Below are 12,650 nucleotides of genomic sequence, written 5' to 3' on the forward strand. Positions count from 1 at the left end.
ACCTCAGACCAGCAGAACAGACGCACCGTGCTCCTCAATAAAGTACTATGGAAGTGAGATGCAGTATATTTATACACGCACATTTGTTTTTATCATACACGACCCCCACACTCGAATACTGGTTAGAGCAGGGGTGTCAAACATACGGCCCGCGGGCCGGAACCGGCCCCCAAGGAGGTTCGATCAGGCCCGCAGGATAATTTGAAAGTGGAAAAAATGCATAAAAGACATGGAATTAATATTTTTAATTCGCTGCAATTCATGGATTATCCGCTAAGGGGCGCACTCTTTCCATCAGAGTAGAGGACAAGCCGCATCACTGAGACAGACTGAAAACAGCAGACGGTATCAATGCGCCATCTGCTGCTTGTTACGACGTTGTTAATACCTTGGTCTCTACCTCTGCGCTACATCCTCATTAGCCAAAATGTCGTTATCCAAACGGAGAAAAGTAGATAAGGAGTGTAGAATTTTCAAAGAAAAATGGACCACGTCCTATTTATTTACAGAGATGCACGGAAAACCTCTGTGCTTGGTGTGTTTGCAACAAGTTTCGGTATTGAAGAAATATAATATTCGACGCCACTACGAGACTCATCACAGCGAAAAACTACCAGGGTACCCCAAATTAACAGCCCTGGCTGCTAAAATTTTGTGCATGTTTGGGACAACCTACCTTTGTGAACAAATTTTCTCAGTGATGAATATCAATAAAACAAAAATGCGTTCAAGGCTCACAAACAAGCACTTAAATGACATTCTGAAAGTGACAGCTAGTCAGGACATGACACCTGGTGTTGATGCACTTGTACAGGCCAAAAGATGCCAAGTTTCAGGAACAAATACAAGTCCAGACTAGACTAACACCTTTAAAATGCTGCCTTGGATACTGTTTGCATTGAAAGAATACAGCTCTGTGAAGATGAATCCTTACTGTGGTGATTTAAAAAATGTGCACTTTAATGTTAGTCAGCAGCTTCAAAACAAAAGTTGTGTGATGGAATTCTACTGTTCATACAACTCCATAAATTTTCAGTATATATTGTATGTGTATGTATGTTTCATGTATGAAGTTTACAGATTTACAGGACAGGCGAACACTTTCTTCATTACACATTTAAAATCACTCTCCTTAGTTTGTAAGGTGTACGCAGGGATTACATTTAGATTTTATATGCGTATGTGTAAGTGGTTTAAAAATCCCTTTCTTTAAAAGTCTTATTTAATGTGAAAGTGCATTACTATATTTTTCAGTACCAATTCAAGTTTGTGCCTTTGTACAATCAGTGGGATCAGTTGCAATGCATATTTGTGAATGATAAGAGTAAATTGCACATTTGTCTATGGAAATATGAGGTGTTTCATTAAATGTTTTGTAAAAGGATAGTTCATTAAATTTCAATATTTTCCGAATGTTCTTGTGCTTCTTTACACCAAAACAAAGGAAAGACATGATATTTTGGTTATTTATAGCAGAGTATGGTATAATTTTAATGGTCCGGCCCACTTGACATCTCCCTAGGCCAGGGGTCGGGAACCTTTTTGGCTAAGAGAGCCATGAAGGCCAGATATTTTAAAATGTGTATCTGTGAGAGCCATATACATTTTGAATGCAATAAAATGTGTGCATTTTTATGTAAGACCAACAGTTTTAGATATAATGGGCTCTAATTACGTAGACCAGGCACACTACCCCACGCCAATGGGGTGTGGCCAGCATACTTTCGTGAGCAGCGCAGTGTCTAATAATAAATCAAATACTTGCTGCCATTAATGCAACTTCTGCTGCTGCATAGTTTTGCACCGTACTCAGTATATTTCATTCTTTTGGCCATCTTTGCCAGAAGGCTTGGTTCTGCAGCTTTAGCTAGGTGACTATTTGACTAAAGGAGAAAAGTTTACATTTACATGTTGACATCTCAATGACCGAGGTAGACTACCGCATTACCCAGTAATAATCGAGTTTTGGTGTTTGACCTGGAAAATATCATCAGGAAAGATGGATATGGTCGGATGTATTGCAGCAGAATATAGATGGACGAATTAAAATGCATAAGAAAGTTGTTGATTTTGAATATTATTTTTAACAGTCATTTCTGTGATGGTTTACTTTAAAATGTTAGCAAAAATACATTTTTATTGGGGTAAGAAATGTTTGAGAGCCAGATACAGTCATCAAAAGAGCCCTACCTGGCTCCCGAGCCATAGGTTCCCTACCTCTGCCCTAGGCGGTATGTAGCCCACGATGCGAAATGAGTTTGACACCCCTGGGTTAGAGTAACAGACATGATGGCCACAAGAGGGCGCACTTTAGCTATGTTGGCCGCATAGCTTGTTAGATACAGTAGATCGATGCACGTCCAACACTGTTTTTGTTTTTTTAATCCCCGATATGCAGATGATGGTACATGTACTGGCAGCTTGAATGGGAAAGATTAGAAACAGATGTTGAGTGGGGCCCGGGGGCCAGCCAATGGGGAGCGAGGCCATTTGGTCTGTGGGAGGAGCTTAAATTGCCTCTCTTCTAGGGTAGTTTCACCAGGTAGTTAAAAACCCAAGCAGGTCAACAAAAGCAACAGCAAGACATTGTCGTTGGCAGAGAGGTCGGACGAGGACTTTTCACATCATTGCATGACGTTTGTGGATATGCACCGTGTCTGCCCTCCAACATGCTGACCACCAAAGGCTCCTGCGTGGGAATGATGAGCGCTGCAGCGGGTACGGACCGCAGCAGGGTCGGAGAGAGGCTGCAGGCTGCCCTGGCCGGGCTGCAAGAGCTGCATCTGCTTCGGGACCGGCAGAGTGACATGGTGAGCTGGGCTCTGAAAGTGGACCGGGAGGAGCCGTTCACTTGCGTGCGCCCTGGCCCGGAGGACACCAGGACGATGGGGACCGAGGAGCAGCGGTTGGAGGCGACACTTACAGCACTGAAGCAGCAGCTGGTAGGATGTAGTTTAAATAACATATAAGTCAAGAGAGACATGCACTCACATTTATGTGATATGTTAATATGTTTAATGTATTCTTACCCTGCTTGTGCATCATAAGCGGTCAGCTGATGCCCAAGTCCCCAATTATTAGGAGACACAATTTCAAGCCCTCAGCTGGGGGTAGGAAGTAGGATTGGAGTCATAAATCAGGTTCAATGCTGTAACGAAGTATTGTGTGTGTGATGTGTAGACCGCAGGGGGGTGGGGGGGGGGGTCAGTCCACTAATGCCAGGAAATAATAAAATAAAGGATGGTGTTGTTTTATGTGTTGGCTGTGAGTGTTGCTGACAACTGGCGCGGTGAAGAGTAGCGTGACAAGCTTTGCCATGTGTGCTGCCGTGGGAGCCATTTGCAGGAAGAGCGGGGATTATCGTGCATGCTTGAGTTACAATGATTTATTGTGGGGTACTTGTGAATTAAAACCGGAAGGCTCATCCCATCTTATGTATATTTCGTCAACCATATCAGTTTACAATACAGAATGTTGACATGCATAACTTTTTCCCGGAGCAACTTTGGTGAAGCAAATGCGAGACTATAAAATAAAAAGTGTGTATTGAAGGCTCCAAAACAACTGTAACAGTAGAGACCATACCCTGGCTGCAAAGCAAACAGTCCCCTACCCCAACCCCCAAGCGTTGGTCCTCTAAGCAGTTTACACAATGGCTAGCCCTGGCTGTGGGGGAGAATGAGTTACCCACCACTGTTTTTTCCGTGCTCCCCCACGCCCTGCTGGGGTTAATCATCAGCCGCAGCTGAGGATCACCTCTTGTTCTGTTGGCTGTACAGTAGATGTACTCTGTATGTATATGTTTCTTACAGTTTCTTTTCTTTTCATACACACCTAACATGGTATATGTGATTTCTGCAGTCTCGTCTTCGGAAACAGGATGTCGGACTGAAGACTCATCTACAGCAGCTGGACCAACAAATAAGTGAGCTGAAGCTGGATGTGAGCAAGGCCTCCTCAGAGCAACTGGAGAGCGACAGCAGGCCAAGTTCAGGTGTGTACGCTCACGTGACGTTTCACAAAAATATTGTGTCACAGTTAAATGATCATTCATTCTCTTTCTAGGTTTCTACGAGCTCAGCGATGGTGGCTCTTGCTCCTTGTCCAACTCCTGCACCTCTGTGTACAGCGAGTGCCTGTCGTCCTCCCAGACGAGTCTTCTCCTCCCAGCCACGAGCCCTGCTAACGCTCAAGTTTCCCAACAATCACAAGCGGATGTTTACCGTCGCCGCTCGGCCGATGAAAGCGCGACTCAGCCTAACACGACCCGCGGCATCATCACTCATCTGGGAAGCAGCAGGATCAGAGCGAGCTCTGCTGTTGCTGAACACGGACGGCCGAGACCCGTGTCAACAGGTGAACACTTTCTCTGACCTGATTGTGTGTGGTAAATATGCCAAAACATGTAATAACACCGGCACCTCACACAGTCAAGCACATTAACACTCACTTCGGAGCACTCAGCAAATTCACAATTTTGTCAAGTGCACTGAATTGTATGACTTTTGTTTATCTCTGTTTACTGTTTTTCTTCTTCACTTCTAATGTCTTACAAAAATACCTAACTTCAATCTGACTGCTGGGACTAGAGATGGAAATGATCCACTTCATGCAAATTTACTGTGTATGAATACATTAATTTAATACATTTTTAAATAGCATTGTTCTGCATTAAAAAAAAAGAATTAAACACAACAGCATAAAGTGTAAGACAAGAGCTGTATATAAAATTCTAGTATTTTATATTACCTGCTGTGTCTTTCAGGTGACCTAGACCGGATGATGACTCAAGGGCTAAACTATAAATCTGTGGACGCTAGGAAACAACCAGGGTGCCCAAACCTGAAGATCCCTACAATGGACCCTAAATTTCAGAGCAATTTGGTGTCCCGCAATGGAATTGAATTGTACCACTACCCTAGCCCACTGCATGCTGTGGCCCTCCAAAGCCCAATCTTTTTCCATGTCGGGGAAGCAGCCATACCTGGACTTGCAGAAGGAACCCCAGTGACGGAGTCTGACACGCTTCAGGGTACTGAGATGGGCTTTGATACTAAGACGCTGGGCTATATTGACAAGCTCCTCCAGCGCAGCTCCAGCAAAAACCACATTGAAAAGTTCCCAGAGGCTGTGCAGACACACAGCAACTATCAGAGTAAACCAAGTGAAGTCGTAACTGTGTTTCCTCAGAAACCGGTATCTCCTCCTCAACCTCCCCCGACTCAAGCCATAAACATCATACCACAAGATAACGAACAGAGGAGACACCGCATGACACATTCCAATCCAGGAACAACTGATAACGCTGGCCACCAACAGTCAGCAAGACCTCAGGAGGTTTCATATGGGCCACCGTATCCTGCTGTCATGAGGGAGTACAGCTCTGATGAGGTGACTATGTCATCACTGAGGAAGAAGGACAAAACACATGTTGTGTCAAGAGGCCACTTAGAAACAAGGCTGGAAGAGAAGAAGGGTCATAGGCAAAGACCAGTCATGTCACACAGCTCAAGTGCAGAGGACAGTCAAGGCTTTGAGATACACAATGGCCACATAGGCTCCTCCGAGTTTGTCCATGCCAAATTTGTCCCAGCTGGGACTCAGAGGGTCAAGGTGAGACAGGCTGATCGTAAAACCAAAGCCGTAAAACTCAGAAGAAAGAGCAGTGAGAAGCATCGAGCGCTGAGGCAGCAGCATGGCTACTCATCTGGCGAAAGAACACGAGAATCTAGTGGATCCAAGGCGGAAGCAAGAAGATCAGCCAAGGGCAAGATCCAGAAATATGCCAGCTGTCCAACTGAAGAGCACAAACAGGGTTCAGGGTCAGACTCAAGCCAGTGTGGCCCTGGACTAATGTACACCCACAAGGTCCAGTCCAAGCCACACCCTCTTCCATCTGCCACCAAATCCAGCAAAAGCCGCAGATCACAATGTGGAGAGTATGATCAGCCTCCGGAGCAGAGGAAGAAGAGGCACGGGGAGAAGCTCCAAGCCTTGTGTGCTCAGCGACTGAGGTCCAAAGATCTCCATTCACATGCACCAGGAGGTATGCATTTGGTCCGCAGTATGAGCGCCAGGTCAGGCCAGTGGATGGGACCTCCTCGCTCCTTCATGACCTCTATATCAGCTAACTCCTTCCATACTAGTCTCAATGCAAGGTACCCCCCAGCACCTTATGGCATATCCAGCCACTACCCACCGAGATGTGAGTCTGAATACTCAGCTGAGTGCATGTCACTCTTTCATTCCACCATTGCTGCAAGCAGCGATGGGGAGATGAGCGATAACACCACCAATCGCTTCGGGGATAGCGAGTCCAGCCAGAGTTTCCAATCTTTCTCAGACTCGGACAGCAGCCTGTCCCTGGACGAGGGGGACCAGTTGGACAGCCTTGAGGAGGAGGGAGACCTCGTATGGGCTGAAGCTTCGCTTGGGCCTACTGCAGCCGGACGTACCCTTCAGCAACTCCCACGACCGGAGCCCTCAGCCTGCCGCATCAAAGCTTCCCGAGCCCTAAAGAAAAAGATTCGTCGCTTCCAGCCTGCCTCTCTGAAGGTCATGACCCTGGTGTAGCGGCGTGACCTCAGGCGAAACGTTGACAGAATTTCATTGTGGCACCCTTCCTATTTGGAAGAACAATATTGTTGTAACCAAAAGCATGCATATGTATGACACCATTATACTTACACTTATTTGTAAATACTTATCTTATTCTACGTCATTTCTCAATGCATGTATGCTATTCAAGAGAAATTCGTAATCATGTGTACAAAACCCAACTTTTTACATTAGTTATTTCAATTCATAGTTCATTCTTTATTTTTTCTGTCTAATAATCCATGTTTGTCATTATAATAAATTGTCAATTGACGAATACATTGAATCCCATTGGCTTTTAATTGGACGTTTTATTTGAATGCGACTACGAGCTATGGTTTTGCAATGAAAAACATGTCACCTTTTTTCCCCCCCTGATGACTATCACCCAAAACTCTTGATCCTGACAGACATCCTGCTGAGGAAAACCAATTTAGCACAGATATCTCCAGCAGCTCCTTATCTGGTTTCCTGATTCGGACCAGCTGTTGGCTTAATAACTTGCAGATTCAACATTGGACCCAGACAGTCATGCTTAATTAGCAGGGGTGAAACTTATCAGCACTCAGACATTCAAATGAAAGCAAACACCGGAGCACTAAAACACATGAACGGGCACTGAGATGACATTCAGTGAGTGAGTTACAGCTCAGGTGTCAGAGCTTAGGCGTTGCCTTTTAAAACGTTCGGCATACATGTCAGAGAGCACAGGGGATTTAAGGAAGGGGGAGGGGGGGCAGAAATGATAAGAGATTCTTTGTTTCTGATCTGCCATAAGGAGATTACACAGTGGGAAGTGGCGTGGCACTTCTTTTAAAATCATTAAAGATTTTCTCAAAGCCAAAAATCCATTAGCGAGGGTAAATTGTGTAGAGAGCAGCTTTGTCTCCTGTGGTCATACATAATAACATTTCTACCATCACATAGTCACTTCTAACCCTAAAGTTGCCAATTAAGATAACATAGTCAGCATTTCATCAAAATTGACTTTGAAGATGTGTTCCCTGTCGCTCACACCAGTATTTCATTCTCATTCAGAAAGCACTGCGCTCCATGAAGAAAATGGATCTCTCTTTGAGTAAGAGTGCTCAAGGAAGGGCTCCCCCACAAAATATACGTCTAATAGCCGCAATTCACACATCAAAGGTAGCATTTTCAATTCAGCTCTTAGCTGCAAGCAACTTTTTTCCCTCTCTTTAAGAGCGACAGCGGGACCTTGGTGGGATTAGTGCTGCTGTGTTCAGGCAGGCTCACAGGGATCACGACCGCTGCTGGACTTAACTTTGATGTTGAGGCAAGCAGGACCGTCTCGGCTTGACCTTGTGTGCTGACTGACCTCTGCAGCTGTAGCGCTGGCTCATCTCCGAGGGTAGCTACAAAAGGGAGGTCAGGGGGGCCTTTTTATACCCTTGGCGTCTTTTTATGTTCAACATGTCTGTTTCACTTTTGTTTGTGATAAGCCCAAAGATCTACTGCAGTATTGCTTTCTGGCTTTAATGAGAAAAAAGTCTATTTTGCAATGGCATGGATGTACTATTGCTTTAAAACAGACCAACTTTTAAACTAAACTTGAAACACTTATATACAAAAACAACGTTTAAAAAGCCACAGCATTTGAGTATGTCGATTTAAACTACAGAACAGATTGAGCAAGGAACTTAAACAAGGCAAAAGGATGAGCCAATTCAGGAAACAATACAAGCAGTTGGCAAAATACTAGGAAGAAGAGTCTTGTTATTATATATCACCAATTTGATGATATGGTAATATTTATGATCATTATTTATTGTTGTCATAAAAATCAACATTACATCATTATATGGTTACCTTACCTTACAATTTTTTATGTATTAAAAAAATCATATCTGGAATACAGGAGGAATAAATAAATGTCATTGTAACAGATTGTAATAGTAATGGGGGGGAGGATAGGCGGGTAAGCCCCCCATGCCACACTTTGAACACTACTGAACACTACTGCTTTAAAGTAATTGAATTACTAAAATGGAAATGGAACGACATTATCGCGATGTAATGTGTCTTATGTGTTATGTATTGTGTAAAACAAAGACAGTAACAACATGAAATGAAATGCACAAAATGAATACAGACCCACCATCCACCAGTACCAGCATTACCTTTATGCATTCCCACATACTGTAGTACCAGCAATGATATGTTCAAGGACTGTTGAAGAAAGTTGGACAACAAACAACATGTACATGCCAAAACTATGGTATTTGGAACTGTATATTATTTTTGAAACTAAATGATGGAACATATTTCCAAAAAGGATATGCATTTATGTCAAATTCCATGTATTTATTTACAAATGTATTTTTTGCACCTGAAAGCTTCCCTGAAAGTACTTGTGGGACTCCTGACCTACATGACTGATATTTACATGAAGTTTAGCGTAGATGCCTTTCATGCACAACGTGTTACCTTCTTTCTAAAATACTCCCCTGTGGTTGCCTGTCAAGTCATAATGAAGGTCTACAGATCGTGCGGGATCTCATTACACAGATTGTCGTTCATGCGCTCTGACTTTGACATCAAATGCAAGAGAACACATGGGCAGATGTCAGTTCTCATCAAGCTCATACTGTTTTTTGCTGACACCACAACGGCTGGTGGAAACATCACAGCTGCTTGCCAAAGCGAAGGCAAGCCAAGATGCTTTTTGCAGACAACGGAGCATGTGAGAGTCATCAGATGCAGTCCTGGTTCTACAGGGTTGATTAAAAGCAACGCTATAACTCCCGGCCAGCAACTGCTTAGTTTGTTAATAGAGTTCCCAATGAAGATGTTCTCTAACCCGATCTGCAGTGGCTCATTATAGTCACCAGCTATTGAGATAAAAATAGGTAAATGTGTTACAACTAAGTGCTCTTATAGAGCTGGAACAGATGATCACTGAGGTCATTAGAGCGCATGTCACTGAGCAGCTTTGGACTGTGATCTTATTACATGTTACGCTGAAGGTCACTGACTTGTGTAGTTAACAAGGCATTCAAAGCATATTTCTATTAGCAGTGGAACAAAACGACTGCACCTAAAATATCACATTGTGTATTGCTTTGACAATTCTGTGACAATGTGACAACTGTGAAACAAGAACAACATTACAAACAAACGCCAGAGAGCACAGGGAGAGGACTAAGAACAACAAAGGGTGTGCCGCAGACAGGTGCTAATTAAACTTTGACTTGGGTCACAGTTGGGGGAGGGGTTCTCCTCTCACGTGACGATGAGGTAATCACAAATCTTAATTTGTGCCAGCCCTTCCGAGACTGTCTCTGGGACACATAAAAGAAGCCCTCAAGCTCTCTGTGCTCCCACAGTAATTCCAGTAGTCATATTTACCTTAGTTCAATTTTGAATTATGAATCACCTTCTAGAACTATTTCTGCTGAATGCATTAAGTCAGGGGTGCCCAACCTGCGACCTGTGGCTCACACGGTAGAACATGCAATGCTCCACAGATGCCAGAGCGGGGCATTTTTCTAGCCAAACAGAATGAATAAATATAGGCTGGGAAACTGACACACACTCAAACGACTTGAGGACCCGATTCACTTCAATGAGTAACACATAAGAACTTGAGTCAGTCAAAGGAATCACTAGCAAACATCCACATGATGGAAATCCAGCTATTACAATGTGACTTGTAGTACAAGTGGTGTGTTGTTGTATCATACATTAACTGGCTAGTTTAAATGATTTCATTTATTTTCTGCTGTTTATCCTCACGAGGGTTGCAGGGGGGCTGGAGCCTATCCCAGCTGTCTTTGGGCGAGAGGCGGGGTACACCCTGGACTGGTGGCCAGCCAATCACAGGGTACATATAGACAAACAACCATTCACACTCACATTCATACCTACGGACAATTTGGAGTGGCCAATTAACCTAGCATGTTTTTGGAATGTGGGAGGAAACCGGAGTACCCGGAGAAAACCCACGCATGCACGGGGAGAACATGCAAACTCCACACAGAGATGCCCGAGTGTGGAATCGAACTCGGGTCTCTTAGCTTTGTGGCCGAACCACTCAGGTAGTATTATCACCAGGGGTGCTGAAATTAAATGTAGTGATCCTTGAAAGGGTCTAAATATACACACAATATAGTGGAACCCAAATGGAACAAGCCTCTTTCCAACCCTCCATATGGGGGCTGGGCTCTATAGTATCTTTTGTCTCTTAGCTGACTGTACATATGAATGGGGCTGGACCGGAATGTCCAACCTCATGAATGTCAATTGCCTCCAGTCTGTGTTAAGGAGCAGGCTTGTGGAGAAGTGGACAATAAAGGGAAGATATGAATAGATCGAGTGTATGAATAGATATGAATATATAGAACGTGAGGGAAAGGAGCAGCAAGATTTGAACACTCCTGAATTTACATTTTGCACTGTTGCATCTTCAGGAGGTTCTAAGTAGAATGTATAATGTAAAAAGAAGAGATGTGAGCAAGCAATTTATGGCAAAGCGCAGAAAGACCCCAGAACTCTCCCCAAAATAGAAATGCAATTTTCCAAAATGATTCAGTCATGTATAGCTGCACCAGTTTTGTTAATCCCCTCAAATATTGGTTAGGGCATGCTTGATGCCCGTGTTTCCAGGAGGCGAGTGGGAATTATAGCTTCATGAAGGACATCAACTGTCTGGAACTGATGTCCATTTTTGCAAACGTCCCTCGCCATCCATTCCCAAATGTTCTCAATTGGATTTAGATAAGGGGAACATGCAGGATGGTCCAAAGGGTCATGTTATTCCTCTGGATGACATGACATTTTCTGGCGGCCATTGTGAACTACAGCGTTACCTTGACACAGACAAGGACCTTCAATGATGAGGGTTGCCCCATGGAACATCTCCACATAGCCAGATGCTGTTTGACACCCCTGCACAACCTGAATCTCCATTGTTCTATTGAAGGAAAAGGCACCCCAAATCAAGTTGGCGACCCCTCGACTGTGCCGTATGGAAACCATCTCAGATGGGATCTCCTTGTCATGCCAGTCATGTGAACTTCCTTCCACCTTTCAATGTCCCATGTTTGGTTTTGAAGGCTTTTGAAGACGTTTTTTGTTCTTAAAGTCCTTCTCTCACAGATGCCATCTGATGGTTGTTGGACTGCATTCAGCACCAGTAACAATCTTCATTTGGACCGAGGATTGTCCTGTGTCTTGAAGGACAGCCAATAAGATGCTGCGGCTCGGGGCCAGTGACATATTTTTTGGGTCTATCACTTGGCTTTTTTGTTCCATAAAAAAGTTGCGGTTAAAGGCTGTGGTCTTAAACTTTTAGTCTACTCCTGTTTCTTCTTTTCGCATTTTGAAGTGCTACTTCGAGCCTCCTGAAGAACCAACGGTGCACAATGTAAATTCTTCTGAATTTTCAACTCTGTCTTAAAATTTGGATCAGGAGTGTACTATAAAAGAGGACTGAGGACTGTGTGTAGGAATGAAGGATGAAGGCAAATGGTGAGCAAGTCAAAAGAGATGCATGCTGTCCAGCTCCTGCAAGGCTTAGCAGGCCCTTCCTTTGCCACCACCTGCTCCTCTTTAAGCACATCCTGTCATTTAATAGCTAATCCCTTCATTCACTCTGCTGTGTTTGCTAACCATTGTTTCAACTCCCTTCAAGCTGTGGTCAAGGGGTGGTTCAAAAGTTCGCAGTGTATGGCGAGCACGCACTCACAGCAACAGAGGGCAAAGTGAGTGCATTCGCCCCTGCCAAGCAATTGTCTAGCAGAGAAAATCCTTCTGCATGCATGCAAAGGGACTCCTTAGTTTGTCCCCAACCTGAGGTACTCTTTTGGGCATGACTCTTTAGGATTTAAAAGAAATAATAAAAATACAACATGCAACCTCAATAAGTTGCAAGTATGACAACATTGTTTACCAAGGAAATGCAGTCATTGCATTAAAAAAGTAATGCTTTGCCTTGCTGCTAATGAGGCTACTGTGGTTGCTCGGTGTGCCATAAAAACATGATCTTCCGTCTAAAAATCAAAATTTGTGCCACAAGACATGACCTAGTCATCCGC

At 43.9% G+C, this 12,650-nt stretch overlaps 1 protein-coding gene across 1 annotated transcript; it reads left to right on the forward strand.

Moving 5' to 3' along the window:
- The first annotated feature begins 2,523 nt into the window (after positions 1–2,523).
- On the forward strand, positions 2,524–6,833 carry dact2 (dishevelled-binding antagonist of beta-catenin 2). Its single transcript, XM_058058513.1, has 4 exons — positions 2,524–2,942; positions 3,862–3,994; positions 4,066–4,356; positions 4,766–6,833. Exons 1-4 carry the CDS (start codon positions 2,670–2,672, stop codon positions 6,571–6,573), a joined length of 2,505 nt encoding a protein of 834 aa, XP_057914496.1. The 5' UTR covers positions 2,524–2,669; the 3' UTR covers positions 6,574–6,833.
- The last annotated feature ends 5,817 nt before the right edge of the window (positions 6,834–12,650 follow it).

The sequence above is a fragment of the Doryrhamphus excisus genome, chromosome 20 (assembly GCF_030265055.1).
Source record: "Doryrhamphus excisus isolate RoL2022-K1 chromosome 20, RoL_Dexc_1.0, whole genome shotgun sequence".
Lineage (NCBI taxonomy): Eukaryota > Metazoa > Chordata > Actinopteri > Syngnathiformes > Syngnathidae > Doryrhamphus > Doryrhamphus excisus.

Bases quoted from the DNA above. Each gene is read 5' to 3' on its own strand.
- dact2 (XM_058058513.1), top strand. From the start codon at position 2,670: ATGCTGACCACCAAAGGCTCCTGCGTGGGAATGATGAGCGCTGCAGCG. The intron at 2,943-3,861 runs GTAGGATGTAGT...TGATTTCTGCAG, and splicing joins CAGCACTGAAGCAGCAGCTG to TCTCGTCTTCGGAAACAGGA. The intron at 4,357-4,765 runs GTGAACACTTTC...TGTGTCTTTCAG, and splicing joins GCCGAGACCCGTGTCAACAG to GTGACCTAGACCGGATGATG.